General features: G+C 31.4%; 1 protein-coding gene across 1 annotated transcript; it reads right to left on the minus strand.

Annotated features, from left to right (window-relative positions):
• Nucleotides 1–3,476: 3,476 nt before the first annotated feature.
• LOC131938179 (uncharacterized) lies at nucleotides 3,477–23,086 on the minus strand. Its single transcript, XM_059296093.1, has 9 exons — nucleotides 22,954–23,086; nucleotides 21,893–21,995; nucleotides 21,205–21,345; nucleotides 11,597–11,644; nucleotides 11,386–11,506; nucleotides 10,702–10,858; nucleotides 8,374–8,451; nucleotides 6,288–6,413; nucleotides 3,477–3,535 (listed from the first exon to the last, which is right to left on the minus strand). Exons 3-9 carry the CDS (start codon nucleotides 21,243–21,245, stop codon nucleotides 3,477–3,479), a joined length of 630 nt encoding a protein of 209 aa, XP_059152076.1. The 5' UTR covers nucleotides 21,246–21,345; nucleotides 21,893–21,995; nucleotides 22,954–23,086.
• Nucleotides 23,087–24,647: the final 1,561 nt, after the last annotated feature.

Raw genomic sequence — 24,647 nt, forward strand, 5'->3', positions numbered from 1 at the left:
TGTTCTTCCCTTTCGGTACCAGATTCTGTTAAATATAACAACACAAAATACAAATAAAAAACCAATGTATTTAGAAAATTATTTAAACGTTGATCTTAATTATTTGGGTTGTGTTACTTTGTTTGAGATATTTAAGATGTAATAGAAATAGTTAGAGAGATAAAAGGTAGAAAGTAAACAGCAAGACAATAAAGGGTGGAAGTGGCATGATGCCTAATACCGCCATGTCGTGTGCCCAGGCCGTTTTAAAAAGCCCATAATCCGATGATAAAAAACATGATATTTTCAAATATCAGAATACATTTTCATACACCTTGATAGTTGTTTTGTAAATAATAAATAAATCTACTACATCGGTGTAAGTCAACCACACTGTTACGTGTGTTTTTGCACTTTGAAACAGTCGAATAGAGGGACTTAAAATTACTTTCATAACCAAATGTCTTAAAGCCCTTAGATTAAAAAAAATGATTGTGTTGGGGGTGAGGGTGGGTGAGAGGCAGGCTGGATTAGGATCCTACTAATAATTTAATGTAATAATGAACTAAAACGGAGAAAATAAATGATTGTCTTTAAATATATTACAATACTTAACAATAAAGAAAGCGAGGTAGCCTCCTAATTTTTAGCAAAAGGATTCAACACATATTCTAGCAACCAACGCAAGGTAGCTTTTACTCTATCATCTCTTCCAGCTAGGTAAATACCTTCTTCTTCTACTTCGTTCTTAATTATTAGTAAATACCAATTGGTGAAAATATATTTGATTTAAGCCATCACAAGAAAATGTTATTTTAAAATTCAATTATATCCTCATTTGGTCAATTCCGTTGAAAAAAATACATACAAGTATTTACAAAATGTAAAATATTAAATGCCTGAAATAGTTACATTAAAAAAAAACTAAATTATTCATTGTGTGTTAAGATTTGCTTTGATTCTAGATATAGAATCTAGATAGACTCCCTAGCTTACTTAATCACGGATAGACGAAAAATGGCTGTCTAGGTTATTTTTTGCTCGAGATAAATTCATTGTCTTCTTGAAGTAGAAGATCTGTGAAGCTAAACAGCAAAGATTTCTATCAAACAACTAATGACTAAAATATTTTAATAAAAAATTCAATTATTAATGGGTTTCATACTTGTTTATCTTTGAAGCTAAAGGGCCTATCTATAGAAAAATGTCTTAAAGAACTTAGATAAATAAAACGGTGAGGGAGGAACTTAGGCTCCGAATAATAATCTTATCTAGTTTATCGTTATAAAAAGTGCTTCATACGGATACATTCCTATTCGTTTAAAATGACGTCATTATAAGTCCCCGTGAAAGATGTTTGTCTTTGTGAAAATTCAGTATTTGCTCTTAACTTATATAATAAAAGAGTAATTCAACAAACAAATGTATGAGTAAATTTATAATCGTCTTTAAAAAAATATGTGTATAACATTAGGGGAAAAACGAACAATTTTCTCTTCATAAATACGTATTTTTTCAGTTCTACTCATAGTGCAGTTGCTCTCATCTAACTTAAAAGACAAATAAAAAGAGCTACCAAAAAAATGTACAACATGTAAACGATTGGAGTTTTAGTAATATATATTTAAATGAAAGTAATGAAGAAACAAATTACACTTCTCGTGATTACAAATTTAGAATTGTTTTTTCAAGAACATATGTTAAACGTAGCATTTGAGCTATCTGTGCTTTTATATTCTTTAAGGGCATAAGCTTAGGCTGTTTCTCTTTTATACAATTTAATATATAAAGACTTCTGCTTAATTTTATTAGATTTGGCACACGAGAGTAAGTATTAAACAGCAAACAAAAATTATTAAAAACTATTTTGGTTCTCACGGAAACCCTAAAAAACCTTCGCCATTTTGATTTTTTTTCGTTACTTTTAAAAAACCCACTAATCCTTTTTATTCATGCATTTATAGCATTAAAATTAATTTAGTATATATATAAAAACTTTGGTTACGACAAAATTATGAAAGAGCTTCTGGTCCATAATTTTACAATGTCTAAAAAATTGTACCCTTTACAATATGCAAAAGTCTCAATTATACATATTATATACTATTAACTTTTTTGTTCTAAGAAAATACCATATCTGTGTTATTTGTAAAGCCGATTGTAAGCGTTGGGTGTTTCCGATCTGATTGAAAATCCGATTATCATATATTAGAAAACTTGCTTAAATGATAACAATTACAACACGTTGGCAGAAATTAAAAAGTTTAGTAGATAGCTTGCAAGTTAGGAATTTTTTTTTAATTCAAACATTTTTTTACTCATTAAAGTTATTATTTTCTTAATAAGAAAATTGACAATTATCCAATAATACAAGAAATACATAGGGAAGAAAAATCAAGATTTTGGTGATTTTGTAATTAAAATATTCAAGTAAAGTTCTTTAGAGTCAAACTATTACCAACGCCTGAAGTACTGTCAGTGAATTCTTGGTTTTCTGTTCCAGATTCTGATAAATATAATAAATCAAAATACAATCGAAATACAAAGTATCTAGGGAAGTATTTAAAATTTGATCTTAATTATTGGAATTGTGGTACTTTGTTTGAGATATTTAAGATGTTATAGAGATAGAAAGTGGTAAAAAGGGAAAAAATGAATAGCAAGACTCGCAAGGGTGGAAGTAGAATGATGCCTGATGCTGCAATGTCGCATGCCCTGGTCGTTTATAGAGCACATAATCCGATGCTAAAAAAACTGATATTTTTGAGTGCCAGAATACCTTTTTTGCACCTTGATAGTCGTGATATAAATAAGAAATAAATCTACTACATTGGTGTTGCGTAGACATATTTAAAAAAAACGTTGATTTTACTTGAAAATACTGAGAAATGTTGTCACTAGTTCAATGAGTTATTGCGTTTTAAAACAGTCGAAAAAAGGGCCTATCTATAGAAAAATGTCTTAAAGAACTTAGATAAATAAAACGGTGAGGGAGGAACTTAGGCTCCGAATAATAATCTTATGTAATGATGCAAAAAAAGAAGAAAATAAATTATTTGCTTGAAATAAACAATACTCTACCAATTAAATAACTACAAAAGAAAAGCGTGAGTGGATTTAATACATATTATAGCGACTCACGCATGATAACTATAACACTATCACTTCGGCAAGCTGGGTACATACCAATAGGTGAAAATATATTGCGTTATTTTACTTTAGACAGCGCAAGAACGTAAAATTAAGCGAATGCCGTTTTAAATTAAATTATATCCTTATTTGGACAATTTTATAAAGTTTTTATTCTTAACTTTTATAATTATATGGGTTTTTTTTTGCAAATGAAGATATCAATAAATAAATAATGCTTTAAACAAAATTCTGTTGCATTTGGGGCAAAAAGAAATTTTCAACAAAAATACGTATGTTATAGTTCTTGATACTAGGACAGACAATCAAACAAAAACAATAAACGAAAAATAAATAAATAAACTTGTTCAACTTTTACCAATGTCTGAAGTACTGTCAGTGTGTTCTTGGCTTTCTGTTCCAGATTCTGTTAGATATAATAACATAAAATACAAATCAAAATACAAAGAATATAAAAAATCATGTGAACTTTGATCTTAATTATTTGGATTGTGGTACTTCGTTTAAGATATTTAATATGTAATAAAAATGGTAAGAGAGATAAGAAGGAAAAATATTAATAGCAAGAAATTGAATAGTTAAAGTGGCATGATGCCTGACGCTGCAATGTCGGGTGCTCTCACGGTTTAGGAATCTCATAAATAGACGATTAAAAAAACATGCTTTTTGGGAATGCCAGAACACTTTTATACACCAAAAAAAAAACTTATGGGAGGGCAAGTAATGCTTAGGCTCCTACTAAATTAAATGTAATAATGCACTAAACAGGGGAGAAAATAAATCATTTGCTTCAAACATTTTTCAAAACGCGACAATTGAAATAACTATAAATAAAAGCGAGTGTGGCTTCGTAAATATTATTAAAAGTATCCAATACCTATTAAAGCGATCTACGCGTGATAACTATAACACTATCTTCGAGGCCATCTGGGTACATACCAATAGGTGAAAATATAAATCCGTTGCATAAAAAACAAAAAAATATATATTTTAAAATAATATAAAAAATATTTAATATTTCATAAAAACAAAAATTTTAATTGTGTGTTATTAATTGGCCGACATTCTAGATCTAGAATATAGACAGATTCTTCATCCTACTTGTTTACGGATAGACCAAAAATAGCCTAAGTCTAGTTTATTCGCAGCTCTAAATAATTTTTTTCTTTTTTTTTTTGAATCTGATGATCTCTGAAGCTAAAAATCAAATATGTATCTATATATATAATTCTCTTCTGGGAGCCGTTAGAAAACAAGCTGCAAGCCCGCGCCTTGCAGTCCCCTCTTTTCCTCTTTATCGCTACCACCCCCACCCCCACCCCACCCCCCCCCCCCCCCCCTCACATGGACAGGTGAGTTGTAGTTCAAGCTAAATGTTTAGTTGGTGACGGCTATTAGGGGCAGATAATTCAGTTTGAAACTATTTTAAACTTAGAAGGTAACTAAGAGGAGGCTGCTTTCACGGGGGGGGGGGGGGGGGGGGGGGTTAGTGTTTTAAAGCAAATATTTTCAGTGGCAGCATTGGTACAGTCGAATTCACAAATTATGAATTAATGAAAAGTAGAAAAAAAACAACTAAATAGCGGCGTATGATACACCGCGGGTCGGCTCGTATCAAATAATTAAGAAAAGAAATAGTTAAATGACAAAACTCAATTGTTTATTGCGTTTTTGCAATTGTTTTTCTTTTTAACTAAATAATTTTGGACTGGCCTTGAATCGACTTTATCGCTGCAACTTGTGTTCTATAGCGATAAATTCCTACTCGTTTAAAGTGACGACACAATAAGTCTATGGAAAAGTTTTTAATTTTTGTCATTTGTTTTGAACATTTGTAATATGCTGACGTCACAGGTAAACTTTATAGCTACCCAACTCTATGTCACCCGCCCAGTGTCCCGCCAGGTCTCAGACATGTTTTATCGTTTAAAAAAAAAAAAAATTCTGCCGAGCATGGCTCTGACCACACTATCCACGTTATATGCTGAGGACAAAGAAACAGGGGAACTCTACTTCACCTGCCCTGTATCCCGCCAGGTTATGATAGGCAACTTTATCATTTTCATCTAAAAAAATTGAAAATAGGCACGGAAGCCTATCTAAGCTCATGACGTTTTTTTGTGCTCTATATTAATAGTTTGAATCTGCTTAAGAAACTTGATTTAAACACGAATAGGCCCTAAATCTAGTAATTAAATGTTATCTTAAATGAGCCAATTTCATAGCTAAACAAGTAAAGATTTATATAAAATAACGAAGGTCTGAAATAATTTAGTGTAGAAACTCATTATTATCTACATCTAGATAGAGTTATCTAGATTCTACGACTGGTTTGGTTAAGTCAATTATTTGCCGCAACTCTAGCTAGATCTAGAGCCCCGATAAATAAAACACTTGTGTTCTTGAATTAGATGATCCGTGAAGCTAAAAAGCAAAGATTTATATCAAATATTTAAGGACTAAAATAGTTTAATAAAGAAACTCAAAAAAATAATTCTGATTTTATAATGAATTTTTATTTTTAACTAACTAAATTTGGTTTGGCCTAGATTCTAAATCTATATCTATAAATAATTTCGTTCGACAGCTGATCTTTAGATTCTAGATCTAGAGAAATTTATTGTATACTTAAATGAGAAGGACTGGTGAAAATTGATATAAGTGTTGTAACGTAATAAAAATAGCAAACGGACGTATCGTTAAAGCTATAGCAACAGAAAATTAGCTTTAGAACGCGTTAAACGTTTGAATGGGCACTAAAATCTTCGATGGAAGCCGCCATTATTGTTGTAAAAAGTAAATAAATCATGTGGCGTCAATATAAGTAAAAAAATCATTGTTCAGAAATGTTATAATTAATGTGGTTAATCTACCAATGCATATATCAATACATTAATTACCGTCTTTAAATTAATTTGTGATTAACAGTCTGTTTAAAAACAAAAATTGTTCTCTAATTACGCATTGTACAACTCTACACATAGTGCAGATTCTCTCCTGTAACCAAACGGACAAACAAAAGAAACATCAAACATGTAACACACTTGAGTTTTAGTAGTATATAAATTGATAATTTACATAAAAAAATAATTTACTCTTTTTCATAGAATAATCCACACTTTTCGCGATTGCAAAATTAAGAAAATATTTTTTTTTACCTGAACATTCGTTGGATATAGTAATTGAGCAATCTGTCTTTTTAGTCTGTTTACGATTCTGTAGATTCAAACTATTACCAATGTCTGAAGTACCAGCAGTGTTTTCTTGGTTTTCTATTCCAGATTCTGATAAATAAAACAGTACACAATGCAAATCAAAATACAAAGTACTTTGAAATTTATGTGAACTTTGATCTAAATCATTTTCATAGGGGTGTTTTGTTTGAGATATTCAAGATGTAATAGTAGGTGAATGATGGATAAGAAAAGGCAGAGAATGAATAGCAAGATACGCAAGTATGGAAGTAGCATGATGCCTGATGCGGCAAGGTCTATTGTCCATGCCGTTTAGGAAGCCACAAATGTAATAATTAAAAAACCCATGAAATTTGTAATACACCTAGAGAGTTGTTTTGTAAATAATAAATAAATCTATTACATCGGTGTAAGTCAACCACACTGTTGCGTAGACATAATAAAAAACTAATTGATTTTACTGTTAAAGATAGAGAAATGTTAAAACTAGTTCAAGGAGTTTTTGTACTTTGAAACAGACGAATAGAGGGCCTTCGACACTTACTTCAATATCCAAATGTCTTAAAGACCTTATATGAATAAAATGGTGGGGTTGGGGCGGGGGAGGGGGATTAGGCTCCTAGTAATAATTTTATGTAATAATGCGCTCAAGAGTAGAAAATAATTGGTTGTCTTTAAATATATTACAATACTTAACTATTTAAATAACAATAAAAAATCAACGTGGCTTCTTAATTTTTTAGTAAAAATACAATACATATTATAGCGACCCGCGCATGGAAGCTTTTACACAATCATCTCTTCCAGCTGGGTACATACCAATATGTGAAAATATGTTTCGTTATTTTACTTTAGACAGCGCAAGAACGTAAAACTACGCGAATGTCGTTTTAAATTAAATTATATTCTCATTTGGCCAATTATTTCATTGCTAAAAAACAAAAGATCCATTTTAAATAATATATAAAATATTTAAGGCCTGAAATAGTTTAATAAAAAACAATATTATTTATTATGTGTTAAGATTGGTCTAGATTCTAGATCTAGAATCTAGATAGATTCTCTAGCCTACTTGTTCACGGACATACGAAAAATGGCTTAAGGGGTAATCCATAAATGACGTCACACTATTAGGGGGGAGGGGGGTCCGTAATTTTGTGACGATGTGTGATGAGGGGGAGGGGGGTTCCAGATGTTGCGACGTCACATTTTTGCATTATAAAAATGCAATGTTAGAAAACGAATTTTAGACGTTATTTCGCGTTCTAGATAACTGTTTTAATAAATTGTAATAGTTTAGACAAGATTTTGGAAAAATATCGATGTTTAAATAAAATTCAACTGCAATTTTGAGGGGGGTTGTAGGTTGCGGTGTGACGTCATTTTAGGGGGGGGGGGGTCTGGCTTTTTGTGACGACGTGTGACGGAGGGGAGGGGGAGGAGGTAAAAATCGTCAAAAAAGCGTGACGTCATTTATGGATGACCCCTAAATCTATTTTTCGTTTTATTTACGTAATTTTAGATTGGAATACAACCTAGTTTATCAGTATAAGTTTCTTTTTGTTTCGATAAGTTTCTATTAGTTTCAAGTGATGTCATTATAAGTCTATGTGAACATTTAAAAAAAATAAAGTACTTATTCTTAACTTTTATAATTATATTGGTATTTTTGCAAATGAAGATATCAATAAATAAATAATTATCTTTAAACGAAATTGTGTTGAAGTTGGGGCAAAAAGAAATTATTTTCTACAAAAAATACCTATGTTATAGGTCTTAACCCAATTGTGGTAGCTCATATCTAACAGGACAGACAATCGAACAAAAACAATAAACGAAAAATAAATAAATAAACCTGTTAACAGCTTGAAGTTTAGTAGTAAATAGATAATTTACATTAAAAAGATTTAAGTTATTATTTTCAGAATTTATATAGAATAATCCACATTACTCGGAATTGCAAATTTACGAATATATTTTTTTTTACCCGAGCGTTCGTTGGATATAATAATTAATGTATTTTTAAAGATGTGTAAAGTTAAACTTTTACCAATGTCTGAAGTACTGTCAGTGTGTTCTTGGCTTTCTGTTCCAGATTCTGTTAGATATAATAACACAACAAAAGAATCTAAAAAATTATGTGAACATTGTCTATTTTACTGTAAAACATAGAGAAATGTTAAAACTAGTTCAAGGAGTTATTGCTCTTTAAAACAGTCGAATTGACGCTCATAACACTAACTTTAATATCCAAATGTATTAAAGCCATGCCATGAATAAACCTATTGGAGGGAGGAGGCGGGAAGGGTTTAGGCTCCTATTAATAATTTTGTGTAATAATGCACTAAATAGTGGAGAAAATAAATGATTGTCTTTAAATGTATTACAATACTCAACTATTTACATAACTATAAAGAAAAGCGTGGGTGGCTTGATAAATATTAGTAAATGTATCTTTTACATATTAAATGATCCACGCAATTTACTGTTACACTTTCATCTCTTACAGCTGAATACATACCAGTAGGTGTAAATATATTAAGTTATTTTATTTTAGCCAACGCATTATTTGGGCCAATTCCATTGCTTAAAAAAACAAAGAACAGTTTACAATAATACATATAATATTTAAGGCCTAAAATAGTTTCATAAAAACAAATTTATCCATTATATGTTTAGATTGGCGTAGATTCTAGATCTAGAATCTAAATAGATTCTGTTCCCGACTTTTCCGCGGGAAGTCAAAAATGGCTAAGGTTAGGGCTTCTAGTAAAAATTGAATAATACTCACATAATACACTTAAATATCCTAATAGGGGTGGGGGATAAAAGTCCTATACATATCTTATTAGGTTTCGCATACCACTCCCTCAAATAGCCTGATAGAGAGCCCATAATGCTGCTTTAATTAGAGGAAAATTGGATCGGTATTCTCAAAATATTAGTTGAATAGGAGACATACAACACTTTTGATATTCAAAAATGGTGGTTGGAGGGGGGGGGGGGGGCTTATATCTCCTGAAATGGTCGTTGTGAGGAAATTGATACATTTATTATTTACATAAAAAGAACAGGGTTGTTGAGGATTTTGAGGTCTCTACCTTTAAACTTAATTTTGAGTGATGTGTTTCCATTTCACAATGCTAAGCTGTAAAAATATCTAACTGTGAAGTCTACGAGGAAATATTGAAAAATGAGTATGAAAGTTTAAGGACAAATGCCCTAAAATATCTATTTCAATGATATTATGTCTATTAAGTCCTCTAAAGAATTGTATAGTATAAATAATATGAATCAAAAGTCTAAATAAAATAAAAATGTTTTGCTACTTTATATTTTTAGTGTTTTGACAATTTTAAATTTTGGTTTCAAGATTTCAAGATTTGTAAAATTTGGGGATTGTATTTATTATATGATTGTACTAAGAACATCACAAAAAAACAAATGTTTCTCTATATTATAATTAAATTAAATTATACAAAACAATAATATTTCTATAACATATATTTAAATTATATTACAAAAAACAAAACAATGTGATAAAACGATCAAAGTAAGCCCATACGCATGTGAAGCTTCTGTATTTATATTATTTTGAATGGCATGTTAGATTTGCATTTTAAATCATTTTAAAAAATCGATTATGTTTGGCGCTTAATAAGTTTGGTGGGCCTTACTTATTGTGATTTGATATCTCGTTATGGAGACCCATTGTATTGAAATTTGCTCAAATTTCTAAATTAGGAAAACAATTAATTTTAAATGTATTGAGAAAGGTACAATGTATGTAAAATATATATATATATATATATATATATATATATATATATATATATATATATATACACACACACACATATATATATATATATATATATATATATATATATATATATATATATATATATATATATATATATATATATATATATATATATATATATATATATACGTTTTTTAATACACTTACCTTTAATCTTTATAAAAAATATAAGGTATTTTTTTTTCTCTTGTCTGTTTGTAAACACCATATCATTACATGCGACCTTATAATCTATCAAGCACCTTCTTAATTTTGAATTTGTCTTCTCGCACATACCATACAAGTAGATGGCTACAACTAGTGAAATGCTAATTACGATATCAGCTTTTTCAAATTCAAAAAACGCGAACGCTATAAACGTAAACATTATTTTGACATAACACAAAATTGAAAAGTAGAAAACTACAAAGTTATAAATCAAAAAGAGAGATTCAATTATCTTGAAGATAACGACTTCAGACTTAATATTTATGAGTCTATGAAATGAATAGTCTACGTTTTGTTTACAGCAAAATACTACACATATGAAGAAGTTTATTACAGAAATTATCAAACATACAACAGCCCAATTATAATTGTTTGCATTAAAAGTTTCCGCACATAGCACTAAAAAAGGAAGATTTAACAGAAGGCTTTCAAATATTAGTGTTAAGATTGATGGTGTGTTGAGGTCGGGATAGAAGATTGTTTTCCACAATGGTTTCTGTTTCATCTGAAAATTTAAAATTTTATACAATTTACAATTATGTATTTGAAAAGAATATTGTGAAACATGCGATAATAGCAATTTAACAAAATTTTTGGTGAGGGTGGAGATAGTTGGCCACGGTGAATAAGGCGGCATGTGGTCATCAGTATGCTCAGTGGTGCTAGAGGTTAGCTTAACATCTTTTACACCATTGTTTATACTTATATATATATATATGTATATATATATATATATTTATATATATATATATACATATATATATATATATATATATATATATATATATATATATATATATATATATATATATACGTGTATATATATATATATATATATACGTGTATATATATATATATATATATATATATATATATATATATATATATATATATATATGTATATATATATATATACATATATATATATATATATATATATATATATATATATATATATATATATATATATATATATATATATATATATATATATATATATATATATATACTTATATTTATATGTGAACGTACCTTGTGGATGTAATAACCGAACAATGGCCATGTCGAATTTTTTATTTTCATAAGCTGGGTTTTTCTTACGTTTTTCGTTCCGAGTGCACTTGTTTGAGCTTTTTGTTTTAGCTTCTTCAGCCTGTTAAAAATGTTGTTTTAAAGAAATTGTTTTTTTTTTCATTTCGACTAGTAACTTTAACTGAGTAGATTTTTACAAAGGCAAACTTACTCATTTATTACTGTATCAGCTTCTTTAAAAAACTCAAACCTGACTGATCTGTCAAATAAGTCAATTAAATTCAAGCATGAGCTATTTGTATTCTAAAATTTTGTTAAATATTTAATGAAAATTGAAAACAGTATCCATTTAAATGCAACGTATCTCCTCTAAACTTTCTCAAATATTCTTATATATCATTACGGGAGATGACCATTCGGGATTTAGACTTTATATTATATCCATATTTAATTACTTACATTTTTAAAATAAACCGGGAGTGATCTCCCCAATACTTTCTCGAATTTTCTTATATACAACATCAGGGGATGGCAACTACTTAAGCTTTTTAAAAACACACACACACACACACACAAACACACACACACAGAGAGAGAGAGAGAGAGAGAGAGGCAACATACGGACAAGATTGCAAGACTATGTTTTTCCGACTCATGGAGTTGTAAAACGTCGAGATTCGCTCAAATATCGATTTATTTATTTTTTGCACGATTACAAGACTTTCTCTATAGGCCTACTTCGTATATACGAGAAAGTAAAATCGTAGAAAAAAAAATTGCGCACAAAGTCGACTGCAAACAATGTATGTATAATAGTGCGGAACATTAGTGCTTTATAATTTCGTTAGCCGGTCGTTTTCCCGAACTCACTTGCTCGAATGAAACAAGTGCCCGAAAGCAACTTGCCCGAAAAATGTGAACATTAGAAATTACTAAATAGACATTCTTAATCAATTTAAATTTTTAAATTTTAATAATCAATACATATCTCAGCAAAACGAAAGGAAGAAGCAATAGTATATATCACCAAGCACACATTATTATTTAATTTGCATTTGCTAAATAAAAAGTTTACATATTTTTCTCTACCTATTAAACAAGACAAAAATACCGTTTTCGTTTATCTCAGATTGATATATAAAACGAGTAGCTATTTAGTTTTTGTTTTTTCTACTTTTGAGTAATTCATAATTTGTGAATTCGATAGTACCAACGCTGCCACTGAAAATATTTCTTTAAAACACTATAAGTAGCACGTTAAGGACGATAACCCCCCTCCTTCTCCCCCCCCCCCCCCGTCCGTTAAAGTAAACTCCATTTAGTTACCCCCCCCCCCTACATTTAAAATCGTTTCAAACTAAATTATCTGCCCCTAATAGTCGTCACTAAACCCGGCTCTGCTTGTAAACATTTAGCGTGAACCACAGCTCACCAGACCATGTAGGGGTGGGGGTGGTATGGAGCGCGCTTACAGCTTGTTTTCTAGCGTCTCCCAGAAGAGAATTATATATATATAGATGATTCTCACTTTCCTTTGACAGAAAATAGAGAATTAGATCTATATATATATATATATATATATATATATATATATATATATATAAGTAGTATATTAGGTCGCTTTTGGACCGCATTTTTGGCGGAGCAGGGGATGGGGAGGAGCAATGACATATAGCAAAATACTCGGGAGCAGGATGTGGGGGTGGCGCAAAGACATATAGTAAAATACTACGCCAGCTGCCGCAGCCTGGCGCATCGGGATGGGGAGCAGGATGTGGGGGTGGCGCAAAGACATATAGTAAAATACTACGCCAACTGGGGTTGGCGGAGCAGTGAAGGGTGAGTCACCTTTTGGTGACCTTGTGACGTAATCATTGACCTTGTGACGTAATCATTGACCTAGTTACGTAATTTTAATGCGTTTTTTAATGAGTTTTAATGAGTTTTTTAAATTTTAATTAATTTTTATTATCGAGTTACGTAATTTTAATGCGTTTTTAATTAGTTTGAATATATTTTTTAATTAATTTTTATAATTAGTTTGAATTTAATTACTTTGTTTATATTGTGTAATTTTTATTAACGAGTTACGTAATTTAATGCGTTTTTTAATTAGTTTGAATTTAATTTTTAAATTTTTAATTAATTTTATTAACGAGTTACGTAATTTAATGCGTTTTTTAATGAGTTTGAATTTAATTTTTAAATTTTAATTAATTTTTGACCTAGTTACGTAATTTAATTACTTTGATTGTATTTTTATTTTGTTTAATTTGTTTGTTTACTTGTTGTTTAATTTAATTACTTTGTTTATATTGTGTAATTTTTATTAACGAGTTACGTAATTTGATTATTTGTTTACTTTTTAATTATTTTTATTGACGAGTTACGTAATTTGATTATTTGTTTACTTTTTAATTATTTTTATTGACGAGTTACGTAATTTGATTATTTGTTTACTTTTTAATTATTTTTATTTTGTTTATTTTTAATTTTATTTTATTTTATAATTAGTTAAATTATTATTAACTAGTTACGTAATTTGATTTTAATTACGTTTGTTTATTTATTTATTTGATATATTTCTTTTCTTTGTTGTTTAATGTTGTTTATTTATTTGAATGTATGTATGTTTTAAATAAAAGACTAACACTAGCGTGGACTTTGTATAGGGACCATTCACCAACACAACGAACGTTACAAAAATAGAACATCCATTAAATCACACCTGTTACGTATCGACCGCCCGCGAAGTTTTCTCGGCGCTGCCCGTTTTAATGGGAATGTATTGATCGCACCCACGGGACCATCGGGACAACGGGCGCGTTAATATTGATTCCACACACGGCCATCAAAGGATGGTCCGCCTAATTAATTTGGTCATGCATCGTGGGTTTATGTCGACTACAAACATCCATTAGAGACACCTGTTACTCGCTAATGGCACCCGACACGTATCGATCCACATGCGATCCTTTGTTCTTGTGAACCACCGTACAAGGGCCAAGTTAATATTGATCGAACCCACTGACCATCAGTATGATGGTCCACCTATGTGTAATTTTTATTAACGAGTTACGTAATTTGATTTTAATTTTTTTAAATTTTTAAATTTTTAATTTTATTTTATAATTAGTTTAATTATTATTAACGAGTTACGTAATTCGATTTTAATTTTTTAAATTTTTAAATTTTTTTTTTTTTTTTTTTTTTTTTTTTTTTAAATTATTATTTTTAAATTTTATTTTTAATTGTTGTTTACTTGTTGTTTAATTTAATTACTTTGTATAATTTATTTGTTTGAAATTCATTTTAATTAGTTTGCTTTTAATTTCTTTGTTGTACGCCGTTTAAAATAAAAGACTAACACTAGCGTGTACTAGAAAGTGTCATTGTGTATAACATCCATTTAACCACAGCTGTTACTTATTAGTGACAGCTTGTACTTATCGATCCGCCCGTGATCCTCCCCAGCGCTCCCCGTGGTTGCTTAATAGCGGGCTCACTGAAGCGATCACAACAGGTAATTAATCGAAGCCATTAAGTCCCTCTCCGCGTTAAGTGGGGCGACAGCTGGTGCTGTAATTAGTCACGGCTCTCGGCTTTTTTCATTAGACTACAGCTGTACATGAACTATGTTCACATATCGTACGCCCGGTCATTCTTTGATCAAATTAAAAAATTTTGTTTCCACATGTCCTGCGAACCGTCCCTTGCTATGTATGAAAGATTAATGGTTGTAACTATTCGCTTATAGCGAGGGTCAGCGAAAACAAAAATATATTTAAGGGTCGGAATTTTCTTTCAACCACCGTTAAGTCAGGTTTTGAGACGAAACGAAGTCTCGGTAGGTTCGTGTTTTTTAATGGGCGACAGGGCGACTTGGTGCGTTGGTACGTAGGTATGCGTGGGTAGACATGTTTTTTACAAGTCTGGAAAAGTAATTAAGTTTTTTATGACCGTTCCGATTTTCTTTTGATCTGACCACCATTTGACCACACTGAGCCAGATAAATTTAACAATTGTCGCAGCGGGGTTTATTTTAAGTGCACCCCGTGCACGCTTGTTTACATTTTAAAAGACGTGTCGCGTGTCTTCCCCTTACGGCTTCCCTAATAGAGAAACGAGAGGAAAGACAACTGTTCTAAAATTAGAACAGCCTTGTCTACAGACACGAGTATCCTCCCTTGTGAAAAAATTCGCGTCAGAATCCTTAACTAAACAGTCAATTTCTTTAAAAAGTTAAAAAATAATTTAGGAAGACAAGGGTTAACAAAATATATATCTTAGTCTTGCAGCAGATTACCTTCACATGTTCGCTTTAGTATTACAGTTTTCATCAATCTTCTTTTTGACTTGAACTTCTTTAATTTTTAAGAAAGTTTACTTATACATAATACATTACGTCTAATGACAATTTTTTATTTTTACCAATCAATGTATTTTCTTTTTCTATATCTTACATTGTCATCTTAATTTTTGATCACCTTAGGTGGTGGTAAGGTGGTAAGGTGGTGGTAAGGTTGTGGTAAGGTGGTGGTAAATTTGCTTAAGATTATAAACTTCAAGTTTTAAAAATCAACAACGTTATAGTACGTCGTGTCAAATGACACACCGTTAAAATGTCTACATTTAAATTTCACCAAAATAATGATGTATAAACTAAATATGATATGACGTTAGCATACATATCATTCAATCTAATCATTCTAAAGTACAAATCAATAATTTTTATTGATTAAGGGGCCGTGTTCATACTAGGGTCGGTGAAGTTTTCACCGAGGTTGGATTTGAACTCGGAACATGCATGTTTTGGAGTCGGTAGGTGTGGGCTGTAATTAGAGTGTCCAACCGTATAAATGACCGCGCAAATTGTGTTCTAATCACTTCGACTTCGGACTTCAAACCAACCATCACAGCGACTTATCCTACCTGAGACCTCTGTTGCGTCCTTAAAACTTTCCTGGACATACGAAACGCGACCGGGATACATTTGTTTTGCCAAATTTGTAATTTGTGAACCGTCTCTCGGGTTCTTGAACAACACTATGTAATGCGAATTGAGACTGATGGTTCTTTGTTCTTTATTTTTCCCGAATAGGTTTTGGACAATATACATGACACTAATATTACGATGGTGACTCCCTTTCGTAAACAATTTTGTAATTCGGTCATCTGTTTCCGCCATCAAATCATCGATGACGACTAGACGCCTACGTTTTTCATCCCCCATTGATCCACTTTCTAAGTCAGGAAGACCTTCCACAAACTGAACGTTCTTCATGGTATCAAACAAAGGCTGCCACTCCCCGTAACAGTAATAAATTTCCTCGGGTGCCGGATCCATCATCTCTGACACCTGGGATAAAAATGTTTTGACAAATACGGTTTTACCACTCCCGGTTGGCCCTGCGATCAGAGCGGTAAAGGGATGTTTCCATCTCGGATCCATCGTCTTAAATGATTGATTTTGATTCCAATCATACGAGTTAGTGTTGGTCGCCGTATACTCTGTTTGGATCGCTGATGGCGGTTGACCGGCTTGTCTGTCGACCGGTGATGGGGTGTCCCTCAGTATAGTTTGGTTGTTGTGTGCTGTCTTATAATGGGTTGTCAAATTGTCAAGTCGTGTAAATAGTTTCCCGCATGTTGTGCAGGGGTGTCTTTGTCGTCCGTGTACAGAGTCGTGATGTCTTGTCAAAGCGTCTTTGCGAGTGAATACTCGGTCGCATATGTCACACTTGTTACGGGACATGGCTGGGTGGGTGGTAGGTTGGGGGGCTTCCATTATTGACGAGTTATCTAGTGTGTGGATCAGTTGGCTGCTTGGGTAGGTCGGTGGCTGTAGAATAAAAAGAAAGTAAATACATAAAATAAAAATCATAAAATAAAAAACATACTTAAAACAAAATTGAAAATTGAAACGTACCTCTGGGTTTGAACGTCTAAGGTGAACGTGTAGTTAACTGTATGTGGAGATCCGAAGTGGTGTAGTTGGATGTAGTTGGAACGTTTGGTTCAGTGGATGCCTCGGGGATGGGTAGGTAGCTCAATAGGTCGGTCGATGGTTAGGCTGTGTCGGTTGTACACTAAAAAGAAAATTCAATTGACTACTTATTTAGATACATGTTGCTTTTAAGGGTTATTTTAAATGGTTAGTTCCCTTAAAACAATTCATACTATTCACCTTACGTCGGTGTACGATACAAAATTAAATTAATTAATTAAAAGGTATTTTAATAGGGTTAGCACCCTTAAAACAAACGTAATATTAACCTTACCTTTAATAGAATAAACACACACAAAAGATGTGGTCCGTGGAAGGATTAGGTGGGTGTGATGGTTGGTAAAGCTGACGTGGGTTAGTTTCAGGAGTCAACAGAGGTCTCAGGTAGGATAAGTCGCTGTGATGGTTGGTTTGAAGTCCGAAGTCGAAGTGATTAGAACACAATTTGCGCGGTCATTTATACGGTTGGACACTCTAATTACAGCCCACACCTACCGACTCCAAAACATGCATGTTCCGAGTTCAAATCCAACCTCGGTGAAAACTTCACCGACCCTAGTATGAACACGGCCCCTTAATCAATAAAAATTATTGATTTGTACTTTAGAATGATTAGATTGAATGATATGTATGCTAACGTCATATCATATTTAGTTTATACATCATTATTTTGGTGAAATTTAAATGTAGACATTTTAACGGTGTGTCATTTGACACGACGTACTATAACGTTGTTGATTTTTAAAACTTGAAGTTTATAATCTTAAGCAAATTTACCACCACCTTACCACAACCTTACCACCACCTTACCACCTTACCACCACCTAAGGTGATCAAAAATTAAGATGACAATGTAAGATATAGAAAAAGAAAATACATTGATTGGTAAAAATAAAAAATTGTCATTAGACGTAATGTATTATGTATAAGTAAACTTTCTTAAAAATTAAAGAAGTTCAAGTCAAAAAGAAGATTGATGAAAACTGTAATACTAAAGCGAACATGTGAAGGTAATCTGCTGCAAGACTAAGATATATATTTTGTTAACCCTTGTCTTCCTAAATTATTTTTTAACTTTTTAAAGAAATTGACTGTTTAGTTAAGGATTCTGACGCGAATTTTTTCACAAGGGAGGATACTCGTGTCTGTAGACAAGGCTGTTCTAATTTTAGAACAGTTGTCTTTCCTCTCGTTTCTCTATTAGGGAAGCCGTAAGGGGAAGACACGCGACACGTCTTTTAAAATGTAAACAAGCGTGCACGGGGTGCACTTAAAATAAACCCCGCTGCGACAATTGTTAAATTTATCTGGCTCAGTGTGGTCAAATGGTGGTCAGATCAAAAGAAAATCGGAACGGTCATAAAAAACTTAATTACTTTTCCAGACTTGTAAAAAACATGTCTACCCACGCATACCTACGTACCAACGCACCAAGTCGCCCTGTCGCCCATTAAAAAACACGAACCTACCGAGACTTCGTTTCGTCTCAAAACCTGACTTAACGGTGGTTGAAAGAAAATTCCGACCCTTAAATATATTTTTGTTTTCGCTGACCCTCGCTATAAGCGAATAGTTACAACCATTAATCTTTCATACATAGCAAGGGACGGTTCGCAGGACATGTGGAAACAAAATTTTTTAATTTGATCAAAGAATGACCGGGCGTACGATATGTGAACATAGTTCATGTACAGCTGTAGTCTAATGAAAAAAGCCGAGAGCCGTGACTAATTACAGCACCAGCTGTCGCCCCACTTAACGCGGAGAGGGACTTAATGGCTTCGATTAATTACCTGTTGTGATCGCTTCAGTGAGCCCGCTATTAAGCAACCACGGGGAGCGCTGGGGAGGATCACGGGCGGATCGATAAGTACAAGCTGTCACTAATAAGTAACAGCTGTGGTTAAATGGATGTTATACACAATGACACTTTCTAGTACACGCTAGTGTTAGTCTTTTATTTTAAACGGCGTACAACAAAGAAATTAAAAGCAAACTAATTAAAATGAATTTCAAACAAATAAATTATACAAAGTAATTAAATTAAACAACAAGTAAACAACAATTAAAAATAAAATTTAAAAATAATAATTTAAAAAAAAAAAAAAAAAAAAAAAAAAAAAATTTAAAAATTTAAAAAATTAAAATCGAATTACGTAACTCGTTAATAATAATTAAACTAATTATAAAATAAAATTAAAAATTTAAAAATTTAAAAAAATTAAAATCAAATTACGTAACTCGTTAATAAAAATTACACATAGGTGGACCATCATACTGATGGTCAGTGGGTTCGATCAATATTAACTTGGCCCTTGTACGGTGGTTCACAAGAACAAAGGATCGCATGTGGATCGATACGTGTCGGGTGCCATTAGCGAGTAACAGGTGTCTCTAATGGATGTTTGTAGTCGACATAAACCCACGATGCATGACCAAATTAATTAGGCGGACCATCCTTTGATGGCCGTGTGTGGAATCAATATTAACGCGCCCGTTGTCCCGATGGTCCCGTGGGTGCGATCAATACATTCCCATTAAAACGGGCAGCGCCGAGAAAACTTCGCGGGCGGTCGATACGTAACAGGTGTGATTTAATGGATGTTCTATTTTTGTAACGTTCGTTGTGTTGGTGAATGGTCCCTATACAAAGTCCACGCTAGTGTTAGTCTTTTATTTAAAACATACATACATTCAAATAAATAAACAACATTAAACAACAAAGAAAAGAAATATATCAAATAAATAAATAAACAAACGTAATTAAAATCAAATTACGTAACTAGTTAATAATAATTTAACTAATTATAAAATAAAATAAAATTAAAAATAAACAAAATAAAAATAATTAAAAAGTAAACAAATAATCAAATTACGTAACTCGTCAATAAAAATAATTAAAAAGTAAACAAATAATCAAATTACGTAACTCGTCAATAAAAATAATTAAAAAGTAAACAAATAATCAAATTACGTAACTCGTTAATAAAAATTACACAATATAAACAAAGTAATTAAATTAAACAACAAGTAAACAAACAAATTAAACAAAATAAAAATACAATCAAAGTAATTAAATTACGTAACTAGGTCAAAAATTAATTAAAATTTAAAAATTAAATTCAAACTCATTAAAAAACGCATTAAATTACGTAACTCGTTAATAAAAATTACACAATATAAACAAAGTAATTAAATTCAAACTAATTATAAAAATTAATTAAAAAATATATTCAAACTAATTAAAAACGCATTAAAATTACGTAACTCGATAATAAAAATTAATTAAAATTTAAAAAACTCATTAAAACTCATTAAAAAACGCATTAAAATTACGTAACTAGGTCAATGATTACGTCACAAGGTCAATGATTACGTCACAAGGTCACCAAAAGGTGACTCACCCTTCACTGCTCCGCCAACCCCAGTTGGCGTAGTATTTTACTATATGTCTTTGCGCCACCCCCACATCCTGCTCCCGAGTATTTTGCTATATGTCATTGCTCCTCCCCATCCCCTGCTCCGCCAAAAATGCGGTCCAAAAGCGACCTAATATACTACTTATATATATATATATATATATATATATAATTTAATCAATCTATCTTAAACGATACTCATGTTATCGAATTCACAGAAAGACAGACATACACATACACACACGTACACACCCAGATATACGGACAAAATTCCAAAATCTAAGTTTTCCCTACGGTGAGATATACATGTATTTTGATTTTTTGCACGATTACAATACTTCCTCTATACTGTGTACACGAGAAATTAAAAACGACATTTTTCATGACACTTACTTGTAACTGAATGACAATAGGTAGAGAATAGACACTGCCATAGGGACAGATATAATGAATGGTACACAGAAATATACAATTTTAAAATAGACACTTTGGTCATTGCAGTAATATTCATTCCATCTATTGAAGCCGCAACACCTGTAGAATACGTAAATGACGCATAAGCAAAATATAGTACATTCTCTTTTATTTTTCTTTTATTTAACTCTAGATTTGTAGACTAACTTAACCATAAGTATAAAGTGATTAATACATTCTACACGATTAAGATTTTGAGATATATTCCCCCCATTGCGCTTGCGATATATTATTACTTGTCCTATACACTACGAATCTATGTTATTGTTTAAAAAATCTTACAATAGTAATTGTATTTGTATGAATCCTTTCACAATGGCATAGCAATAATCAGTGGCTGATTAACGATTACGTGTAAAATGTAATGTTTATTGTGAAACAAATCCTAGAATGTCAAAGACAATATATTGGCCTTACAGTTAGGAAATCCCACCTAGAAGCAGGAGGCTGAAAGTTAATATGTGAATACGAAGAAAAATTCTAAGGCCTTATTTACATGATGGTACAAGACAGATGAGTCACAGCTAGAGTTTGGTGAAGAGATTACACCCACGCTTCTATGTGACATCTGTGCTATTTAACGTGTCTGTTATATTGTTATACTAACCTGTAATGCTTGAATGTGTTTTGCTTGTCGTTATTCAAACAGATCTCAACATTTTTTGAAAACTCAATGTCATACTTGTGTAGGTCATATTTCAGATCGAAATCTAGGGACAGGTAATTATTACATGTATCTGTATATATATATATATATATATATATATATATATATATATATATATATATATATATATATATATATATATATATATATATACATATACATATATATATATATATATATATATATATATATATATATATATATATATATATATATATATATATATATATATATATATATATCAGTGGCGAAGCGAGGTCGGGTGTCACCCGGTGCGGCACTTAATGGTGTCCCCCCGCCCCAGAGGCGTAGCGACCCTTCCCGGGGACAAATTTTCGATTAGCATCCGCCCCCCTCAAGTTTTTCTCTATATATTTTGCTATTTTTTTTCCTTTGTTTCACCCCCTAAATGGTGTTACCCGTTGTGGTCCGCAGACCCCGCCCCCTCTGATATATATATATATATACATATATGTATATGTATATATGTATATATGTATATATATATATATATATATATATATGTATATATATATATATATATATATATATATATATATATATATATATATATATATATATATACATATATACATGAATATATAAAAATAACATTTAATAAGGTTTGTACAAACATAAGAATTCAATTGCATAAGTTTGGTGCTACCAATATATTTAAAAGGCCATATACGGTCCAAGGTGCTTTGACCATAGGGGGGTTTGGCAACAGCGGGGGGTTAACCACATAGAAATTTTAAAAATAGTAACAATAAACTGTTATTTTATTCAAATTTGCGATACATTAAATAAAATTTTATATAGCATATTTTGTTTGAGTCGCTATTGATATAATTTGGTATGTACCGAAAAAGTCAAACACAGTATTTTGATCCACGTCAAAGGTACGCGTACCCCGTATATTTTTAACAAATAAATACATTTATACATAACACACGGAATTTGACAATTGTTTTAAAAATTTCACACATACATAAGCATACCTGAAATTAAAGCATTTCTAATCAACGTTTGCTGAACACTGTGAGATAAATTCCCGAAGCAGTGTTCAGGAGTTACTTGAAACTGTATTTCGACAGAAGACCTGATGTTTCCAAATAGGATTCTAAAAGTCCAAAAATATTCATCGAGAAAGAAGAAGTATACAGATCCGAATTCTTGTGTACGAAACCATCTTGAAAAAAAAAAAAAAGATGTTTACTTTAATGAATAACGATAAAGAATCTAAAGGTCAGTGGCGCAGCTGAAGCATATATGCCTCGGCATATGAAGGGATAGTGTATTCAGCACTGCAGAGGCGTAGCAAAGGGAGGGCAGGGGGTACATATGTCCCCGGGCGCCAACCTTTGTGCAAATCGAAAATTGAAAGTTTGTCCCCGGGCGCCGGGAAGGGTCGCCACGCCTCTGCAGCACTGTGCCTAGCCACCTTTACTATTCCTTAACGTGCTTCAGGTACCCATCCGAACTGTGATGACACATGGACTTTCAACAAACTTAGACCTGGGATGCATTTACATTCGTGTCAAATATTTATTTGAAATGCTAAATCGCTGTAAAGTTGTGTTCATTGACCATCTTATGCAAAGTGTTCAAATTCAACGTTCGAGTCCAAGACACATGGGGCAGGTGAAGTAGAGTTTCAGGGACCTCGGCTTAGTGTGAAGGGATAGTGTGTTCCGTAGTGTGACCAACAGTGGGTTAGGTACTCATCAGCGTTTAAGGGGAAGTTCTACTGACTTGAACCCGGATTCGAACTCGTGACTTTCAAGTTTGCAGCCTAACTCTATACCACGCCGTCCCCAGTACTTTACATTTAACGAATAAACGCTTTAAACTTTGTTGGAGTTATGGTCTTAATATTCGTTTGAGTGTTAAATAAAAAAAACTTAATAAATGCAAAAATAAATTAAACTATTTTTTAAAATTTTAAAGTATTCTCAACTTAATTTTAAAAACATAACCTAAAATAATGTTTTATTCTGTTTGATTTTTATACACGGTAAAAATGAAAACAAGAAGTCAAAGTAGCTTTTGCAAGGCATTAACATTCGGCTATTCAGCAATAATAAAAAAAAAACATTTTATACTTATTGTTCTATGACAAAAAAAATTATAAATATCATGGGTAGAAGTGGAAAACTGTTTTTAATTGTTTAATTTATACTAAAATTTTCCAAAGTTAGAAATATCATTGGAAATTCGGTTGTATTTAAACATTTTAAAGACATGGTTAAAAAATAATACATACATTTATAGAGAATAATATGCTGTCTTTGATACAATTTTTTTATTATTAATTAAATACATATATATATATATACATATATATATATATATATATATATATATATATATATATATATATATATATATATATATATATAACACGCCGTTGGTAAGAGTAGAATACTTTTTTATTTAAATTAGTTCTAACTATTTCAAGTTATTTTTATCCTCATATTTAAGCTGGCAATTGGCGCAGTAAAAGTGTTCACGATAAGAAGAGATCTATCTTTATTGGTTGTAAATGACTTTCATTCAAACTTAAGTGAGGTGTTTTATTATTTTATAGGCGTTATCCTCATTAATAAATCATCAGCCTAGAGCTAAACTAAGGGTTTAAGCTTTACCAGATTGTAGATTCAGCTAAACTTATATAGACGACTACGTGATTTTT

Source organism: Physella acuta, unplaced genomic scaffold (genome assembly GCF_028476545.2).
Source record: "Physella acuta isolate Inbredline_101_S28 unplaced genomic scaffold, ASM2847654v3 ptg000236l, whole genome shotgun sequence".
In the NCBI taxonomy this organism is placed as follows: domain Eukaryota; kingdom Metazoa; phylum Mollusca; class Gastropoda; family Physidae; genus Physella; species Physella acuta.

What these genes read in the sequence shown, in the direction of transcription:
- LOC131938179 (XM_059296093.1), bottom strand. Translation starts at nt 21,245, where the DNA reads ATGGCAGTGTCTATTCTCTACCTATTGTCATTCAGTTACAA. An exon ending in CTATTGTCATTCAGTTACAA is followed by an intron (nt 11,645 to 21,204) that starts GTAAGTGTCATG and finishes CTTATTTGACAG; the next exon opens with ATCAGTCAGGTTTGAGTTTT. An exon ending in TTATAATTGGGCTGTTGTAT is followed by an intron (nt 8,452 to 10,701) that starts GTTTGATAATTT and finishes ATAATTTTTTAG; the next exon opens with ATTCTTTTGTTGTGTTATTA.